At 35.7% G+C, this 18,695-nt stretch overlaps 2 protein-coding genes across 2 annotated transcripts; both read right to left on the reverse strand.

Moving 5' to 3' along the window:
• Window positions 1–4,906: 4,906 nt before the first annotated feature.
• On the reverse strand, window positions 4,907–13,623 carry LOC105171719 (calcineurin B subunit-like protein). Its single transcript, XM_011092926.3, has 14 exons — window positions 13,050–13,623; window positions 11,658–11,838; window positions 11,382–11,441; window positions 11,056–11,219; window positions 10,901–10,964; window positions 10,378–10,446; window positions 9,236–9,331; window positions 8,432–8,476; window positions 7,491–7,561; window positions 7,208–7,274; window positions 6,639–6,689; window positions 5,900–6,010; window positions 5,765–5,812; window positions 4,907–5,452 (listed from the first exon to the last, which is right to left on the reverse strand). The coding sequence occupies exons 1-14, from the start codon at window positions 13,520–13,522 to the stop codon at window positions 5,282–5,284; spliced, it is 1,671 nt and encodes a 556-aa protein (XP_011091228.1). The 5' UTR covers window positions 13,523–13,623; the 3' UTR covers window positions 4,907–5,281.
• A 968-nt stretch (window positions 13,624–14,591) lies between these two features.
• On the reverse strand, window positions 14,592–18,613 carry LOC105171730 (RNA-binding CRS1 / YhbY (CRM) domain-containing protein). Its single transcript, XM_088880736.1, has 6 exons — window positions 17,752–18,613; window positions 16,565–16,692; window positions 16,055–16,280; window positions 15,852–15,979; window positions 14,935–15,218; window positions 14,592–14,845 (listed from the first exon to the last, which is right to left on the reverse strand). Exons 1-5 carry the CDS (start codon window positions 18,545–18,547, stop codon window positions 15,042–15,044), a joined length of 1,455 nt encoding a protein of 484 aa, XP_088736862.1. The 5' UTR covers window positions 18,548–18,613; the 3' UTR covers window positions 14,592–14,845; window positions 14,935–15,041.
• Window positions 18,614–18,695: the final 82 nt, after the last annotated feature.

The following is an 18,695-nucleotide window of genomic DNA, read 5'->3' on the forward strand; positions in this document are numbered from 1 at the left end:
TTGTAATGATTTTCTAATACAGCAACCTGAATGGGATTGAGGGACAGCCCTCATTTTCACATGGGCCCAACACCCCCACCCCCATCAGTTCTTTCCAAATGAGTATCTTTCCTCTGCTCCACCGTTGCCTTTCAATTCTTTCTTAATTTGTCCAACAACATATTAACATCCACTTAATATTTACTACCACAGCTTCAAACCATATGCTACCTATAGCTGCACCCTCGTTTATGTCATTTTTAGCATTCTTTACATCTTTTTACTGCTATTTTTTACCTAAAGTGTGGAAATTCTCAACAAGAAATAACAAAATTAGTCAAGGTTAAAGCCCATAAAATTGAAGAATCAATAAGTATGAAGAAAGTGTATTTTTGTATTTTCAAATCCGTACGTTTTAAGTGTAAAAGTATCAAAAAATGTATATATTACAGTCACCCCTTATAAGTATAAATATCAATAGTGAAATGTTGAATGAATTGTAAATTTTAAACTTTATGTAATTTTTTATCAGCGTACGTATTTTCAATCGAAACCCTAATAGAAGGGGGACAGGAGTAAATAGAGATATCTCGAAGGGATTGTAAGTGTCACTTTAAAAGTTTCTTTTTTGAAAAAATTATAATTTCACATTTTTAGAGGGACCTAAGTGTAATTAATCCTATTAAGGTTTGCTATTTTATTAATGGGTGGATTACGACGAGCTCTCCTGAAATTTGGTACAATTATGAATACTACCTCATCGTTTGAAAAATTACAAATGCACCCTCTTTCATATTTTGATAAAATTATGTAATTCTTGGATGGAGGTTTGGAATTATCAATTTTCCCCTTGTTGTATTTAAAAAAAAAAACTATAAAAAATCAAACAACGTGGATGAAAATTTTTGAAAATTTATAAAAATATTATCTACTTAGTTCACAAAAAAAATTCAAGAAATTTTAAAAAATAAGTAAAATGATAATTTAAAGTCCACAAGGATATTTTAGTCAGTTCACCATAAAAATGGATGAAAACCTAACAAGAACTAACGGATTGGACTAATTAATAGACATTAGTTAAAATTAGGGAGTATTTGATAATTCTTCAAACAATGAAAGGGTATTTATAATTATACCAAATTTCAGGAAATCCTGTTGTAATTTATCTTTAATTAATTTTACTTATTATTTAATTTGGATAAATAGATATGTTTATATATATATATGTTGTATATGTTAACACTTCTAATCTTAGCTTCTTTTCTTTTTTGGTTTTGGGGGGGGGGGGTGTAGTTTCGAATTGTTTTATTTGATCCCTCGAGAAATTTTGAATAGTTAGGTAAACGCAAGCAAGGAATAAAAAAGGGTTGCTAACTAGTGAGTTTAATACCTGGATCATCACTCTCAATTTCTTGGTCAAGATTAAATAAAAATATATTATTTGTGCCCATTTAATTATTATATCCTGCAGGAGTACTCACCCCTCCAAAAATACACTCCCTTTGGTTAATTAATTTGAAAGGGTCATTTCATAAAAAAATGGTTAATTAATTTGAAAGGGTCATTTCATAAAAGAAGAGGTAGGAACTTACCAATTTTAGGGCCATCATTAGTCCTTTGAAGGGATGTAAGTATCTAGCTACCTAGGTCTAATCCTATTTCTTCAAGGGCACTTAATTACTTCAAATTTTCCTAAAATTAAATAAATCAATTCTTACTAGTTTAATTCATCACTTTACATATAACAACAACAATAATAATAAATTGTGAGGATCAAAACCGTTACTTTATTTTAAATGATTTTGGACTTCATATTGTCTGCAAACGACTTTATATATGTATGGTTTTTTATTTTTAAAAAAATCCTTTAATGAATCTTAATTGCCCTAGAAAATAGGCCAAATAATTTCAAGAACTAAACAATAATTATCTCACGTTAATTCTATTATCTTGCTTTAATTCGAAGATAATAATTAGGAAAATTGAAAAAGAAAAGAGACTTTATCCTCTTGGTTTGCCATGTTCCCCCCTTCTAATCTTGGACATTCCTCATTTCTACTTAAGGCAAATAAAGCTTCCTAGTGGACTAGTTTCTAGTTCTCTACAAGCATCATACATACAATAAATAAAGAACCAATTACCTTGCTCTATCATCTTCTTGCTTTTTCCATGTTTCCACCTCTAGACTTAGCCTTTGATATTTATGTCCACTTAATTAGGTAAGTATAAAGATCCCATCTCTATCTAACTAGTATACATCACACATACTTTAGAATATTTAACTTTCAAAAAATAAATAAAACTTGATCATATTCACTTTTTATATTCTTATTCTCAATAAGAAAAGCGTTTAAAGTATTGTCAACGTGTGATCACAGTGCGATTGTATCCATGTTTTAGTATACGATTGATGATTAGATACATACATGATGATATTTGCATTTTAAAGTATATACACAGTGTGATTCGTGTCAATCACGACATTCACAGCATATATCTTCACAGATCGAGAGATCTAAGTATCGACCTCACGTGTAACCCACTATAGCTCCAAAATTATTGCATTTGACGCCACAAGCAATATGAATATAAACTCTCTCTCACACAATTTTTACCTTTTGATTTAGGTTGTTTGCACACATATCTACTTTGCTTGAGGTGCCAAAGTACCAAAGTGCAAAAATCCCACTTTTAGACCACACACAATGGAGATGGTCCCGGTGAGAGAAGAAAACAAAGTAAATATGAACAAATGGTTAAAAATATATAAGCATGGCCCATGAGTTGGTAATGATATTCTCGAGAGGATATATATAGTAAAAATGTATGTATATCAATATTTTACACTAAAAACACCCCAAAAAAGTAGTATTATAATATGAACCCCCAAAAGTTGGTACTATTATGGTTATTAATAAAATGAAATTGATGCCCCTAAGCTAAAAAGATGTCATGCCGACAGGTGTCGGCAAGTGGGGGTGGGTATGGGGTTTCTTCCCTTTTCATGGCCAATGGCTTAGGTTTTTTCGAAGTGTATTAATTTGGTAAATTTTTAAGAGTTTTGGGGTTCAAATTTTAAGAAAATGTACGCAATGTTACGTGGTCGGGGACCACTTTGGCCCTGACATCAAATGCTGCTTTCCACTCTTTAAAATTTCATGTGTGTGTATTTTTTTGTTTGACTGACAATTAGGCGATGGTGCATCCACCTAATGAATAAACCTCATGGCTGCAAAAGAGTTTCTTGCTATCTTACAACTGGTGAAATATCCGTCGATGATGAAATATTACATGGACTGATTGCACGTGTTGTATTAGGTTATATACATACAGCGTCTTATTTTTATGCACCTAATATATATATATATATATATATATTGAACGAATTAAAAGAAGATGTAATAAAATTTAATACGAAAAAATCAATCTATGTCTCAAATCCCCATTGTCATAATTAATGATAGAGTAATTTATATTTTTGGTCCCATAAGTAGATCTGTTTTCAATTTTAGTCCCACACTCAGGTCAATTTGCACATTTAGTCCCATATGTGGATTTTTTTTTCAATTTCAGGACCAAAAGGGGAATTCCGTTAAAAACTTAACGCCAGCTTCAATTTATTAACGGAATCCCACCTTTGGTCCTGAAATTAAAAAAAAAATCCACATATGGGACTAAATGTGCAAATTGGCCTGGGTGTTAGACTAAAATTGAAAACAGGTCCACTTATGGGACTAAAAACGTAATTTACCCCATTGTCAAATGCCCTATCCGTCGAGTGGGTGAATTACATTTTTGGTCTCATAAGTGGACCTATTTCCAATTTTAGTTCTACACTCAGGCCAATTCTCACATTTAGTCCCATATGTGAATTTTTTTTTCGATTTCAGGACCAAAGGAGGGATTCCGTTAAAAACTTAACGCCAGCCTAAATTTTTTAATGGAATCCCACTTTGATCTTGAAATCGAAAAAAGGTCCACATATAGGACTAAATGTGCGAATTGGCCTGATTGTGGGATTAAAATAGAAAATAGATCCACTTATAGGACCAAAAATGTAATTTACCCTTAATGATAAGTGGAAAATAAAATAGTGGTTTATAGGACTGCATAAACAAAAACTAAATTGTTTGGCTGAATTCACATAAAAAAGAATATTATAGCAAATTCTGAGAATTGTACCACTTGTTTCAAGTAGGGGGAATTTGAAATCTCAATTATCAGCCAATCATCTAACATAATAATAAAAATATGGTTATATATATATTCGTATGAATTGAAAAGTTACAAAACAGAAAATGTTAGAAGAAAAGTGATTTGGAACATGTGATACATTGTATTTGTAGCATATTGACGAGAGGGGGGGGGGGGGGGGGCAGGCAGCTTTGCGAAAAGATACAACTACAAATTATGATAGGTACATGCTTTTCTTCATGTGCTTGTTGGTAATGGGTACAACCCATTGATGCACAAACAAATTAAACAAGACTCAAAATGGCCGAAAGCTAAGTAACGAACATCATAATGACTCTTTAACATTCACTTGCGACAAAATTAGTTGTTCACTAATTCAAGTACTAACCTAAATAGCTAATTCAAAGATGCTACCAAAGTCTGAGAGCAGAATTTAAATCGTGTTTAGGAGTTAATCTTTTACCTACCATTTTGAGTGGTTTCTCGCTAATCCATACCTTCCAACTCGCTGGTCCCAGCTTTCATCCAAACAAAACCTAAATTTACACATCCAATATTATCTGCAAAAATGTAAGTCCGCAAGAACTGAATACAGTCATTATTAAACTTTGAAGCTTTTTTCTACACTAGGATACCTTCAGATGCAAACTCTCAGATAGTATTTCGATCTTTCCTACGAGGATTATTTCTACATTTTCAGTTACAATAACAACAGAAACGGAAGACATGAAAACGTCCCCAGAACAATTTTAGATTTCATAAGTGTCGTAGGACGACCAAACCCTGGATCATTCTCATTTGCATCCGATAAATGTCATCCCCAACTTTTGAATCTTGATCGAATACAAGAGACCAAAAAAAACCTATCATAAAAACCACAAGAAAGGCTGAAGCAAAATTCACTATGCAAGACTAGATGATAATTTGACATTGAATGCCGAGTGTTTATCCTCTTTTTTGATGGTATGATAGAAATTTTTCAGAAAATGCATACACCAACAGTTCTAGATATCAGACTCCTACACATACGCACGCATACACCACCTCCTCTTTGGATGGGACAACCTTTCACAAACCAAGAATATCAAGGCTAATGCGCCACCCATTCTTAAAAAACCTCCTGCACTAAACTCTGTGTGGCAATAGACGAACTTCTTTGCAACAATTTTGGTGCAAAAAGTGCTATGAGCAATGGGTGTCTTCTCAAACAGGAGATGAAATCATCCTTGCTGATCTTCCCATCATTATCCATATCAAACAAACTAAAAGGCCCATGGATCTGCAAACCTCAAAATGAACAATATATGAGCTCAGAATGAGACAAAACATGAAAGCTGAAACGTGCTTGAGATATGCTTTTTAAGCAGGAAATCACTTTACCAGGATAGAACTTCTATACAAATACCTAAGATAATATGCAATAGAAGTAGCTTGTCAAGTGGCAAAATAAATTTCATCCTTTTGGAATAAACCTAAGACATGCTTGAAAAATCTAGTCTAGATCCATCCGATCAACTTTTTTTTTTTTTAAGAATTGGGCTGTAATTTTAGTGGGAAAACAAGTTTCTGGGAAGATATTTCCCTAACTGACCTCATCATAATTCAAGTTTGGAACTGTTAGTGAAACAGCATCTTGCAACTGTCATGAAACAATAAGGAAATTTGAGATAGCAGTTAGAAGCAAAGAAGAAGCAGAAACGGAAGGAGCTGGATAGTGACTACAAACCTCTTGCTTCAAAATGTAATTCTTCCCATTCATGTCACATTCACTAAAAGCCAATTCACAGGCATGGTGAAATAGTGGCTGCTTCAATATATGGGCTGAACCAAGCAAGAACTGGAATAGCATGAAGTTCAAACTCTGAGAAAGTTTAGAATATTTTTACACCAAGGCATATAATTACCTATTCATTACTATTTGGATAGCACAATGAACCTATCTAATGGTAAATTTTAGTTTATCTTTAGTACTACTTAAGTGAATTGAACCATAGAGGTAATTAACTGGGATTGCAGGTTACAAAGGATTAATAACTGATTACCGGATTACCCGAAAAAAAAAAGGTCGCACTCATGATACCAATCTACATAGCTATTAGGACGATTCTGGTAGGTACAATGAGAAGATGTTTGGAGTCAAGGAGAAGTGACTTAGAAAAAAAGGTTAAAATAAAATAAGAAAGGAAATGGAGTCAGGAGAGGCAAGACAAATCAAAGAAAATCGACCCATTCATCAATTCATAACTGATAAATTGTATTATGCAAGAAAAGCAATCCGCAGCACGTGCTGCTTTCTGTTGTAGTATCTTCTCCTTTTCTTCTTTTTAGGTATTTAGGTTTCTGGAACCTGTGAGGTGCGAGACTCTAAAACTTGGTTTGGGTCTGACCACACAACCCACAGTACATTACACATATCATGTATGATTATAACAAACAAATACACGCGCATAAAACAACAAAATTACCTGTTTAAATGTTATTTTACCAATCTTCTGCACATCAATGAATCCAAACATCTGAAGAATAGAATAGGAAAGAGAGGTAATATTCAGTTAATTAATGTAGGATAGAAGCCAGAATCAATTGTGATTTCCACAACTGCATGCTAGATTACTAATGCTGGCTGCAGCAGGAATCATATGCTCAACCATTGAGGAGGAAAACCCATAACTATATTCTCCTTAATCATCAAATGTGATGGCAGAAACCTTTGTAATAGTGTCGACATCAATACCATTAGTAATGGTAATATACATTTAAAAAACAAAAAGTGGAATAAGGCCGATGACAAGTGCAGTAAGAAAAACTGCATAACTTCCGACAAGAAACAAAAGAATAATAAATTACAGCATTGTCAAAAATACCCAGCTTCTCCTCGTTATACTAGGGAAAAGTTTCAAGATTCATCTGTTTTTATTCTAAAAGGATGGAACAAGAAAAATGGAACAGGATTGGAACAAGAAATACCAATCACAGGCAGAGTGAACAAGATTCAATTAAAAGATCATGGAAACTTACGGAACTCAGTGCTAACCTTTTCAGAAAGACCACAAGGTTTCAGTTTCAGAGCTCGAAGGAAGTCATGAAATTCGACATGTCCACTGGAAAGAGAAACAGAATTGCATCAAAAGCATGTCTCAAACTTGATACGAACCTTAAACATCAACCAGAATGCAGTCCTGGAACTTTATAAGAAATACTCTCTTCTTCTGGGCAGGTAAATTAAGAAGCATTAAGTTATAAACTAAATAAATAATGAATTGCAATAAGTTCAGATTTCTGAAATAGCAAACCAAAATAACAGCCCTCAGAAGTACCTGCGGTCTGGATTCATTGACAGAAATATCTCCAAAAACTCTATTGCTTCCAAAACCCTCAGATGTAGATTCTGAAAATCAAAATGCATTGCATGAACCCCCCAGTAGTTAAGTGTTTATTAGACATGAGGTCAAGGAACTTCCAGAAGATTTTTGCATGAGGCATGACTTTGAAGTATGAGCAATTCATTTTTCAGCATACTATTAGCATAATAAATGACAAGTTTGTTATTGTTTTTACTCAGTGTGAGAACAACCAGATTCTAGTAACCCATTTTTTTGGATGAGGGTAACATATCAGTGCTGCAGTCATCCACCAGTCCAGCTACCTTTTTAAGTTGACTGGATAGCTTGTCCCAACCCATATCAAACTTGACCAATTGATTACTTGATTACATTTTCAGGAGTAAGTTGGTTAAGGGACACTTAGAAGCCTGCATGTCAAGAGATTTTAGACCTGCCAAATAAAATAGTAAACTTGGCAAATGACAGTATTCTAGCCATACTTGGTGAATTAAACTAATCAAACTGGGATTCCTAAAGCTATTCATTCTATCATCCATAGGAAGGGGTTTCTTTTCAAAACGATTGCAAGTAATCTCTATGAAAGTATTCCTCGTCAGATGACATTTATTGAGGTAATCTTCCACTCGCTATTCAGCTGTTAAAATTACCTGATAGATAGTTCAACTCAAGTAAGAATTAAGCTAGCAACAGAACTTCAACATTAAATCATTAATTTAAATATTGCATACTACAATGAAGCGCTCTTACTTCCACAACTGAATGTCTGAAACATTTTAATTTATGGGATGAGAAATGGCAACAGACATGGATACCAAACATCACTTCATAAAGTAAAGGGAAAAGAGGGCAAAGGCAAACTAATATAATTCTCATTTTTTCGCAAAGCTTTAGACAAGCAAGGAAGTGTAACTTACTGATTGGACCCAGGCCATTTCTACCATATACAGCGAAGGGTTTTCCTGACACGCGAAAATTTTAATGTGCTGTCAGTAAATAACTTTACAGCAGATTACTAAATGCAAACAGCATTATTTGAGTAACATTTTCAATACAATCACCCCCCCCCCCCCAAAATGCACAAACAGGATTTGACAACTCCAAGGAAACAAAAATACAATAAAATGGCACATGCGTATAAAGCATATTACAGGAAACAGGAACAATCTTACGCAAGAACACAGGCCTCCACACATCATATTAATACAAGACTGAACCCAGCAAACCCAACTTTTACACTCAGCAATACATGGAAATTTAAGATACTCTTTCAGCACCACATTATATTTTCCTTTCATCTTAAAGCATGTCCAGTAGCTGATAATAATACTTAAAATGGCTGGGTTAAAGGTGGTAAGAGGAAACAATGAAAAAAAGTAAGAAAGTAAATTCATTTACTGAGGTTTTAAACGAATGATTTATCAAATCTATTCTATGGCTAGCATGAAATATTCCGGTGAAGTACTTTCAATTTTCTAAAGGTGTTAAATACTACTTGCCTACATGAAAAAGATCAAGATAGGATACATCCCACATGGTCATACACAATGAATGAGCAGCTAGAAGGGACAACACATACAACTATTTTTTCCCATCTTCAATCTTAACTGAAAAATGAGATGGCGACAAACAATTAGTAAAATGAAGGTGGTACAAAGAGCTTTGGCAATCACTAGCAAATCAATGGATTTTACAGGCAACCAAGGAAGCTAGTCTTAGACCTGCTTTGACTCTGCTGCTCTTGCAAGAAGCATAAAGTCTCCATACGAGTGAGATGTCTGTGCCACATTGAGTGCACTTGCGATTACATGACCCGTCTGCATCGTGTCACAAGCATAACTTAGCAATGGTATTTGGGAACAATGGGAGTGAAATACAAATCCAGAGATAAACATGGAATGCACAACATCTATACATATACAACTCTCATCTTCTCCGAAGTCTGAATAAGAAAGAAACTGCACCTCAAGACCTTTTTCCTTTAAATAAAATCGACAAATGGCCTGTTATCTATCTATAGTATAAGTATAATATTTCATTTGTCAACTTGACAGAGAATTACAAGGGAAGATATCCTAACTCGCCTCAATTTTTTCTCTCTACTTTTAGACAAAATAGAGATGGATGAAGAAACATAAAATTTGAGAGAAAGAGCAATCATGATTTCATAACCTTGCACTATCAACCTGAAGAACTTAACCTGCAAGAAAATGTTAACCATCGCAACTCACAGCCCATCACCTTGCTGCCACCAGCACCCCTAACTTAATGCCACCAATGTCTAACCAAGCTGGTGGAGGTTGGTTGTTTGAATAGAGTTGGTTTAAGAGACGAAATATGTAAGAGAAACTGATAATGAAAATGGCATGCTTGAATTTCAAAAAAAGTGATAGGAGCAGTATGGCAGGTTATTGGCCCTGATGGACTATTATCTGTGCAGAAACATCCAATCAAATGCATGTACACATATCCCTGACCATCCTAACATCACAAATCCTGGAAAACAAAGCGAGGGGTCAAGGAAAGTTTCCTTAATATATAATATACTAGGATGTAAACCTTTCAACTGGTTATAGGTTTTATCCTTTAACTGAGCACCAAAAATCCAGGAGCAACTTTAATTTCAACAAACGTACAAAGATAAGCAAATTCTCCTGAAAATAAATTCCCAGGGATGAGGGAAAAAATATTTGAAGGTAGACATTCACAAGCAACAGAAAGTTCTCGTCGTTCAACATTCATCAACTTAAATGTGGCAAATGAGTCTAAGAATTAGGATGTTTTTCAAGCACAAAGAGAAGTTGATGAGCATCATAACATAAAACGAAAGTGGCGAATCCATGTTTCAATAGACAGGACTCACCCTCTGAGCAAAATGATGCGCATTTTCCTTCCGGTTTTCATGAGGCGACACTAAGGGAAGATACTCAATCTGAATAAGAAGAAATATTGAAGTTACAGCATCAGATCAACAGAGAATAGGGAGTAAAAGCTGGACTTCAGTATGAATCAGGCAGCATCACATTCAAAGTCTTTTTATATCATAGAAGCAATTTTAGCAAATAAAAGTACCAACTAAACTTTTACTTCCATCTCTTTCTGTTCTCTCAAATTTTTTCTGTGGTTCACTATGTCTAAGGACTAAGATACGTTGCTGCAGTCTACAACCAAAGATGTGTTGCAGAGAACCATAGTCATCAGCAGTTCAATGGTAATCCAGCATGCAAGGATAAAGAACAAGCACAAGCCCTCACACACTGTGACATATTTAGCAGTATATGATTGCACTTTGGAATGGTCTTTTTGGGACTTATTTCGGCCTCTGAGGAGCAGAGCTACTAAATTAAATAATAAAAGAGAATGGAGAGACTAATACCAAAGCATACCTCCATGAAATTGTGGAACTGAGTAAACATTCTGAACATCAACTTTGCTAGTGCAATATTCCCCCTGGAAAAAATGGTTGTGAGTGAAGCTGATAAAAGACACTACAAAGCACATCAAAAGAACACTAGTGGACAAAGTCAAAGATGGATGATACCAGGACTGGTCAAAGTGTACATAAGGATATCGCACAACAACTGGCTGAACAGGATAACCAGGGATGAAGGCACCAAGTTGAAAGGAAATAATAACTCTTCCATTGCTCGTTGTCCCCTCGGGAAATAAAAGCACTCGAGGAAACTGATTGCAAGAAGCTTTTCTCTGTTTTCACATCCTTGAAAGCACATTTCTGTATCAAATAGCTTATATATAGAATAGAACTTTTAAATCTTATAATTTTATCCATCCCTATAACTTAAAAGTTTCATTATTTATGTTTCAGTTCAAAACATAAGTAGGACAGTGCATACGGATTCTTTCTACCTTTATCTCATTTACAGCATGCTTCCTGGATGACCTTGAGAATCTATCAACATAAATAACCTAACAGAGTGAGAAAAAGAAAACCATGATTAAATCAAAGCTGTCATGACATTATTCACAATTAAAAGGCAATAAAGATCCGAAACCTAGACAGCAAATGAATTTCTGCCAAGAATATCAATTAGAAATGCCTCCCTACCCGTGGACATTGCAAGTTTTCAGAAAAAAAAAAAAGAACAGAAAAATTAGCAGCAAGTTCTTGGAATATAGAAATACCTGCATTGCTCTGATGATGGTTCCAACAAAAGGCATGGAATCATGCGATTCAGAGGATACTATGGTGGGAAATAATTCATAGAAAAAGAAAATAGGTTCAATATATGATACATGATTAGACACAACTATAGGAGCAATCTCCCTAGGAGCAGGTTTTCCTCTTCTTTTTATCCAATGGTAGCTGCAGTGCAGAAAACACAAAAGAAACAATTGGTAAGTTTCTTAATCAACAAGACTAACACCCTCAAAAAGAAGAAAAATAAATAGGTTGCATTAACAGGAGAGAACAATAACATAACTTTGCTCATTTCAACCTGAACAGGGTGTCTTCATTATCTTTTATGAAAGATCCCAAAGTGCAGTTGTCATTTTTTTTTTGCCATTTAGCATCTCATAAACATGTAGCAAAATGAGGCTCTTAATTAACACACTTTAAGCCACTGACTAAAGTTCCTGGCGGGTTCCCGGCCATTCTACACCATCTAATGACAGTACAAAACTACTGTCATACTCATGACCAGTGGTTTCATTACTGCAGAACCAATTTGCAAGACTTGAAAGCACTCTAATCTTCTATTTGTTGTGTTCCGAACATATTATTTTTTGGAAGAGCAGAACGAATTTGCAAGACTTGAAAGCATTCTAATCTTCTATTTGTTGTGTTCCAAAAAGAATTTTGTTTGGAAGGTCATATACTGAAAGTTATCCAATAAAGTTCTGTTATTATGGAATATACATAGTACAATCGTCCGTTCCCAATATATGTAATGATAAATGCCATGTCAACCAAGCATAACTACATGATGAATACAATTTTTTCAGACAATATTAAAGAACCTCGCATATTCAGCTCCTTCGAGTGTTATTCACAAGGTGAGCAATCATGCAAATACAATGCAAACCTTGACCAGAACTATTTGACCTAGCTAAAAGAACCATACACAAGTTGCACAACAACAATTGTAAGAATTATTCAGCCTTCAATAAACCCCAATCGAATATAATTTTTCAGTTAGCACGCTCCAACCTTAACAGTAGTTGTCTGAAACTGAAAAGAGACAAAATTAACCACATTCAAGCACTATAAACGTGCAAGATATGTGAAGGGGCTCGTGCGTTGTCAGTAACTAAATCCCCGGACAAACCATCAAAGAAAACGTATCTTAAGCAGTACAGGCATAAACATCTTAACTTTATTTTCCTTTTCCTTTGTTTTCTTTGAAAAAAAAAAAAACAGGGAACGTACTTATTTTGCATCTACTTTTCCAGTACCACAAGAATTTCGAGTTAGTTATATTTCCGACACAAAAACCAAGTGACAAAGGACATCATCCAGAGCAATAAATATTGATTTTAGAAACATAATCAAACTTAAAACTCAAATATGCGTACCCAAAGGAGAAGAGGATTGCACGGGCACAAAAACGGGTAATCCACATGAGCCGGCACCGCCACCTGGGCATGGGATTCTGCTTATCCTTCCACCCATGCAACGCCAAAAGGGTTGCCAAGTACCCCACCGCCAAACACAGCCCGAACAGCACAAGCCGGACAGCCGCAAGGGGCAAGCAGATCAAAATCTTCAACCACTCATACAACCCCTCGATAGACGGGGTATGGTTACGGAACGGGTCGATGGTGCTGGATCCGGGGACCTCGAAACCATCACTCGCCCCGATAAACGCAAACGGGTTATGACGGTCTTCATCGCGCGGTTGAAATAGAGCCTGAGAATTGGAGTCGGACACGGATGTGGATTCAGGAGGATCAGATTGGTCGTGCACGGTGAGGACGACGTGGGGGTGGTGATGGTCGGAGGAGAGGAGGGGAGTAGAGAGAGAGTGGTCTTCTGCTGCGGGTGCCATTGCTGCGGATGGGGATGGGGAGGGTGAGAGAGAAAGTAAAAGGAAGGGAAGGGAGGCAGCGGAGCGGTCAAATTGGGATTATGATATGGAGACAGATTGATTGATTGATTGATTAATATAATATATGGTGAGATGAGATTTCGTTTAAAATAATTATTCCCATTTATGAAATAATTATTTATTATTCACAATAATAATAAAAGGTGGCAAAATTTGCATGTAGGGTTCGGTACATGCGGAATACTCTCACTCTTTTAACCAAACTAGGAGTAGCAAATTTATTGATTTAATTTTGAACTCGATTCGAATTTAAGTTTTTCTTGTTCGAATTGAGTCGACTCCAACTTTTAATAAACTCGACCTCGAACTCAATTCTTTTTTGTTCATATTCAATATTTTATTCTTTTTATATTCAAAAATTGATCATATATTATTAGTATCATGGCACATTTTATTTTAAATAATAATAAATTATGATACTTTTATTTATATATTTAATCTTTAGACAAAAACAAGCTTAATCAATAATTTAATAAATTATAATATATTTTAAAATAATTATTTAATATGACACATATAAATTTTATGTTATATTTTAACATCTATTTATAATTTCTTATACAGTAATTCTCCCTTAAAGCAAATATTTACAATTTCAATCTATATATATAAAGTTGAAAAAAATACATGAGATTTTGAGGAAAGTGAAGGTGATGCAACACCCAACATGCTCAATTCAAATATAAGACATTTTATACAAGTCCAAATCGTTGAAATGTTGTAAATAGAAAATCCCTTTTATTTTTTTATGAAAATACACATAACTCCCTTTTGTATATTGTCCACAAGAATTGAAAAGACAGAACAAAAAGAATGGGACAGCATAAAGTGGTGTTAGTGGAGTTTGATTTCACCACAACCACACACTGACACACACAACCCCCACATGTTCTCTACAATGTCTCAAACGAGTTTAGGTGAAGTGACTCTCCCATCCCATGCGCCACGCCCATTCCTTTTATTTTATTTTAATATTTTTTGAATAATAAATTCTTCATACTCTCTTCACTTAGACCAATTCGCATTCATTAATATGATTAATTCCTTTAGTATAAGATCTTAAAAATACTAGTATACAAGGTTACACAAGATCACATTGATCATAGTGCCCATCAAATCTCACCAACTCATTCAGAGTGTTAAGCATGTGCACCATCTCATTCAATTCACCACCCATGTGAGACAACTTAAACAACATACACCACTGAATTGCAGAGCCAATCTTTTTTCTTTTCTCCCCTCCCAGATCTACTTTTACCCAGCCTGTGACATAGACATAGATTATTTCAACACAAAAAACACACAAGTCTAATATAACAGTGTCTGTATTTCAATACCATCTACTAGTTTACCTGATGGCTCATTGTCATTCTTGTAGCATCATGTTTATTGGACAATATGCACGCACAAGCCGGAATTACTCATCATCGGAATGACCAGAATCATAATCACTTTGACTCTAATTGGGATCTGTGTTTTCATTTTGATGTGTGCCAACCGATAAATCATCATCTGGATCATCAAATGATTCCCTCTCTGTCAGGAAGTAGCCACCTTCTGCGGGCTTATAGTTCTTGCCCCTCCATATTACAATCTGCTCCTTTTCGAATGTAACAAGAATACAAGGGACTAAGTCCTGTTTGGATATAAATAAATAACCACAAGTTAGAGTACTAGGTTGGCATTTGGTACAATGAAGAAACTTAAGAGATTATATCGCCAGCTAGTCAGTTTAAACTGCGGCATACAGAAGGTGACAAAAGTCCCTGCAATGACAGATATGTAAACCTCAATGTCACGAACTAGTAAATCTACCGTGACACAGATGTAAGATAGATACCATGTTCGATGTTAGAGAAGAGAATTTCGCATCCACGTTATTTGAAGAAACCATTGGTACAAAGTCAGGAATGCACCAAAGAGGAGCAAATTAGTCAACATATTTTAATAATGTCTGTAGCAAAATACTGATGGACATTTAGTTCAACAGGCTCAAGTTCTTTTATTATTCCTAACTGTGCTGGGACTTAAAAATGGCTGCTAAGTGAAAAGAAAGTTCAAGAATTCTGAAGCAAAATTCCTTTAGGTGAATCATAAACCAATGGAAATAACCCCAGTGCTTGTGGACTTAGACAATGAAGCACCCACAAGACCACACAATTGAAGTAGCATTATCAACATAGATACCCGATTGAAATGCGCAGTCTTTCACTAGCAAGAACCAAAATATCAAACCACTTCAAAACTTCAATTAGCAAGAAACCATTACCCTCAATTTGCACCCTAATTTCTTATAATCACTTGTTGGGAGGCCTTCACAGTCTATCCGAACCAGCTCGTCACAGAGAAAAGCATCCCGAATCATGGGTATGAGACTACCATAATAGCCATTTTTAGCTGCAGCAGAAATCATATGTTATAATATATTATAGCAAAATTTCTGATAAAAGAAATAATGAACTGAAGTCATACCAAGTTTGGTTAAGGCAGGGACAGATAACCCTCTTTTTCTCATCTCCTTGGTTTCCTCAATGCTCAAGCCCTCGATCGTAGTTTTTATAAGCCTCGGATAGACTGGCTCTTGAGGCTTCCACAACATCAGTGGAATCACAGGCCTTTCCTTTGGCTTATAATACCTACCTCTATAAAGTACAAGTTGGCCACCATGTCTATGAATGATCTTACCAAATGTCTTTTCCTGGAATATACACATGTCGTATCAGACATTTCAATGCTTTACATAACAAAATATGCATAATACCAAATCCACAACTCATAAACAAGGGTAAAGATTTAAATCCGCATAAGGGAGGATGAAATTGTGTTGGTAGGTAGAACAACATGAACAATATCTCTGGGAGTACTAGCATTTTAAAACATCTAGTCAGACTTATGGACTATGTTCACCAGAAACAAGATCCCTCTAGCAGCATGATACATCAAATGGTAAAATCAGGGAAGTTGTATTGGATAAGAAAGTACCTCCAACTGAGTGCATATGTTTTTCATATCAACAGTAGGGACTCCCATACACTTTATCCTGACAGCCTCAGCATGTTTCCAGTGATTATGAATATCGTTTAACATGTTGTGCGTTAAACCATCCCTCCCTATAAAAGAAGACATAAAAGCACATTGATATATAAAGGTAAGAATCTGAATATCTGATTACTTTAATTGTTATCTCGAAGTGTACAAAAAGTCATTTTTCAGTAAATCAGCTGGCTTCTTCAGTCTAAGTCTCTGTGTGAGCTGAGAAAGTCATGAGCCAGGCAAGCATTTCAGATGTGCCTTTTCCAGTCATTGAAAAATCAGCCATAACAAAAGATTATTTAATTTAACAAAAAAATTTTAATGAGGAAAACAAGGAGAAAGCATCCTCGCTAGAAACCACAAAAATTAAGCACTCAATTCACTTAAACAGCCCCTCACCAATATCATGAAAACTGGCCTTTTTGGTTTGACAGTTTGCATTAAACAGAACTTCTTGTGAACAAACAAATCAAAAAGATTTTTGGGACTAAATCATACTGACATGTATCCTAGAAATGCACCAAATAGACCAGTAAAAAGTATACTCACTCATGAGTGATCTGATTCAAGCACATTTTTAGAACATCAACATCTCAGGACTGTTGTAATTCCAGTAGTCTAGGGCACTAGACCTCTCATAGGATAAATACATGACCAACAACAGCAGCTAACATTTTCATGAACAAGAAGCCCTGACGTATCAGTAGGGTTCCATATGAATCAACAAATTTTCTACTGTTACCAACACTGAGAAAGAAAAGGTGAAAAGATAGAATCTTTAGTAACAAATGGTAAACATTCTTACCATGTGAGATTCTCAAGTAATCAACTTCATTTTCATAAGATGAAGCATCATAACTCTTCTCTAACACAAGTTCATCAAATTCGATAATCATTTGAATCCATGAGTTTTACTAAGGTTCTTAGCTTTTTCCAACTGAGGAGCTCATAATATGCACCAAACTTCAATTCTTCCGAACACAAAGACACACACTCCATCTCTTTATTCTCATGGACTTCGTACTTCCACTTTTAGAGAGAAGAAGTATAAAAAAGCAATCAAATTTACCAAAAGAAATGACCCAATTTCAACAAATACATCGAAAACCCAAATTAGAAGCTGGAAATTGACAAACCCAAGTTTATCTGCCTCTTGGTTTTATGCCTTTGACACCTCTCCACAAGAGCTTTCCTTTCAGCATTAGTCAAGGGCTCTCCCTGAATTCTCTCTCTCATCAGTCTCCTCTTCTCCTCCAATTCACCATCAACTCCAGCGAACGCCGCTTTAGGGTCGACAGCCGGAGCGCAAACCCCTGTCCATACCCGGTCCAGACGACCAGGCCCAAAAGGCGAGTACTTTGGCTCCCTCAGCCCGATGGGTCTTACTTTTGCGCTACTCTCAGTGTAGCTGAAACGGAAGTCGAATGGAAGGTCGGACCTAATCGGCGGGTCGGACCTGTCCAGGGACGAGGGCGGGCGGTAAGGGGGTTTGGTTTTTCGGGGTCTAGATTCTGGTTGCGGTTGAAAAATGGGATCTTTACTTGGGGGCTGCGGGCGGAGAGAGGGAGGAGCTACGAAGGAGTATTCAGAGCGGAGTTTCGAGAAGGCGGCGGAGGTTGTGGACAGAGGGTGGTTCCTGGAGAGAAGAGAGATTAGCGGCGGTCGTCTCCGCCGGGAGAGACGGCCGAGAACGCCTGTCATCTTTTTGTCATTGAACTGGAATCCGCGCAGGGTTTTAGACTTGAGGTGTGGGTTTAAGCATTTGAGTTGTGGTTGTACGAAAAGCGCATTTTGGTCAATATTTACATTTGGATTCATATTCTCAAAATTGTCATTTCTTGAACCAAAAGTGTATTTATTGTTTATAATTAATATTAGGCCTTTCTGTAAACAAGATTCTGATAAGATGAACAGCAATTTTGTTGTCGACATGCAACTAAGCAGTTTGAAGATGGAGAAAATATAAGAAAAGCTGAAGATGATGTGAATTTCAAGTCCTGAAACCCACAAATCTATCCTAAGTGTGAAAGACAGCAGAAGAAAAACCATCGTTTTGATACCTTAGGCATAGCAGCTCCTG

The sequence above is a fragment of the Sesamum indicum genome, linkage group LG1, assembly GCF_026168435.1.
Source record: "Sesamum indicum cultivar Baizhima isolate 11 linkage group LG1, ASM2616843v1, whole genome shotgun sequence".
Lineage (NCBI taxonomy): Eukaryota > Viridiplantae > Streptophyta > Magnoliopsida > Lamiales > Pedaliaceae > Sesamum > Sesamum indicum.

Bases quoted from the DNA above. Each gene is read 5' to 3' on its own strand.
- LOC105171719 (XM_011092926.3), bottom strand. From the start codon at position 13,522: ATGGCACCCGCAGCAGAAGACCACTCTCTCTCTACTCCCCTCCTCTCC. The intron at 6,690-7,207 runs GTTAGCACTGAG...TCTATTCTTCAG, and splicing joins CTTGTGGTCTTTCTGAAAAG to ATGTTTGGATTCATTGATGT. The intron at 5,813-5,899 runs GTTTGTAGTCAC...GTTTCATGACAG, and splicing joins ATTACATTTTGAAGCAAGAG to TTGCAAGATGCTGTTTCACT.
- LOC105171730 (XM_088880736.1), bottom strand. From the start codon at position 18,547: ATGTCGACAACAAAATTGCTGTTCATCTTATCAGAATCTTGTTTACAG. The intron at 16,281-16,564 runs GTACTTTCTTAT...TGTATATTCCAG, and splicing joins ACATATGCACTCAGTTGGAG to GAAAAGACATTTGGTAAGAT. The intron at 15,980-16,054 runs GTATGACTTCAG...TTTCTGCTGCAG, and splicing joins CCCTGCCTTAACCAAACTTG to CTAAAAATGGCTATTATGGT.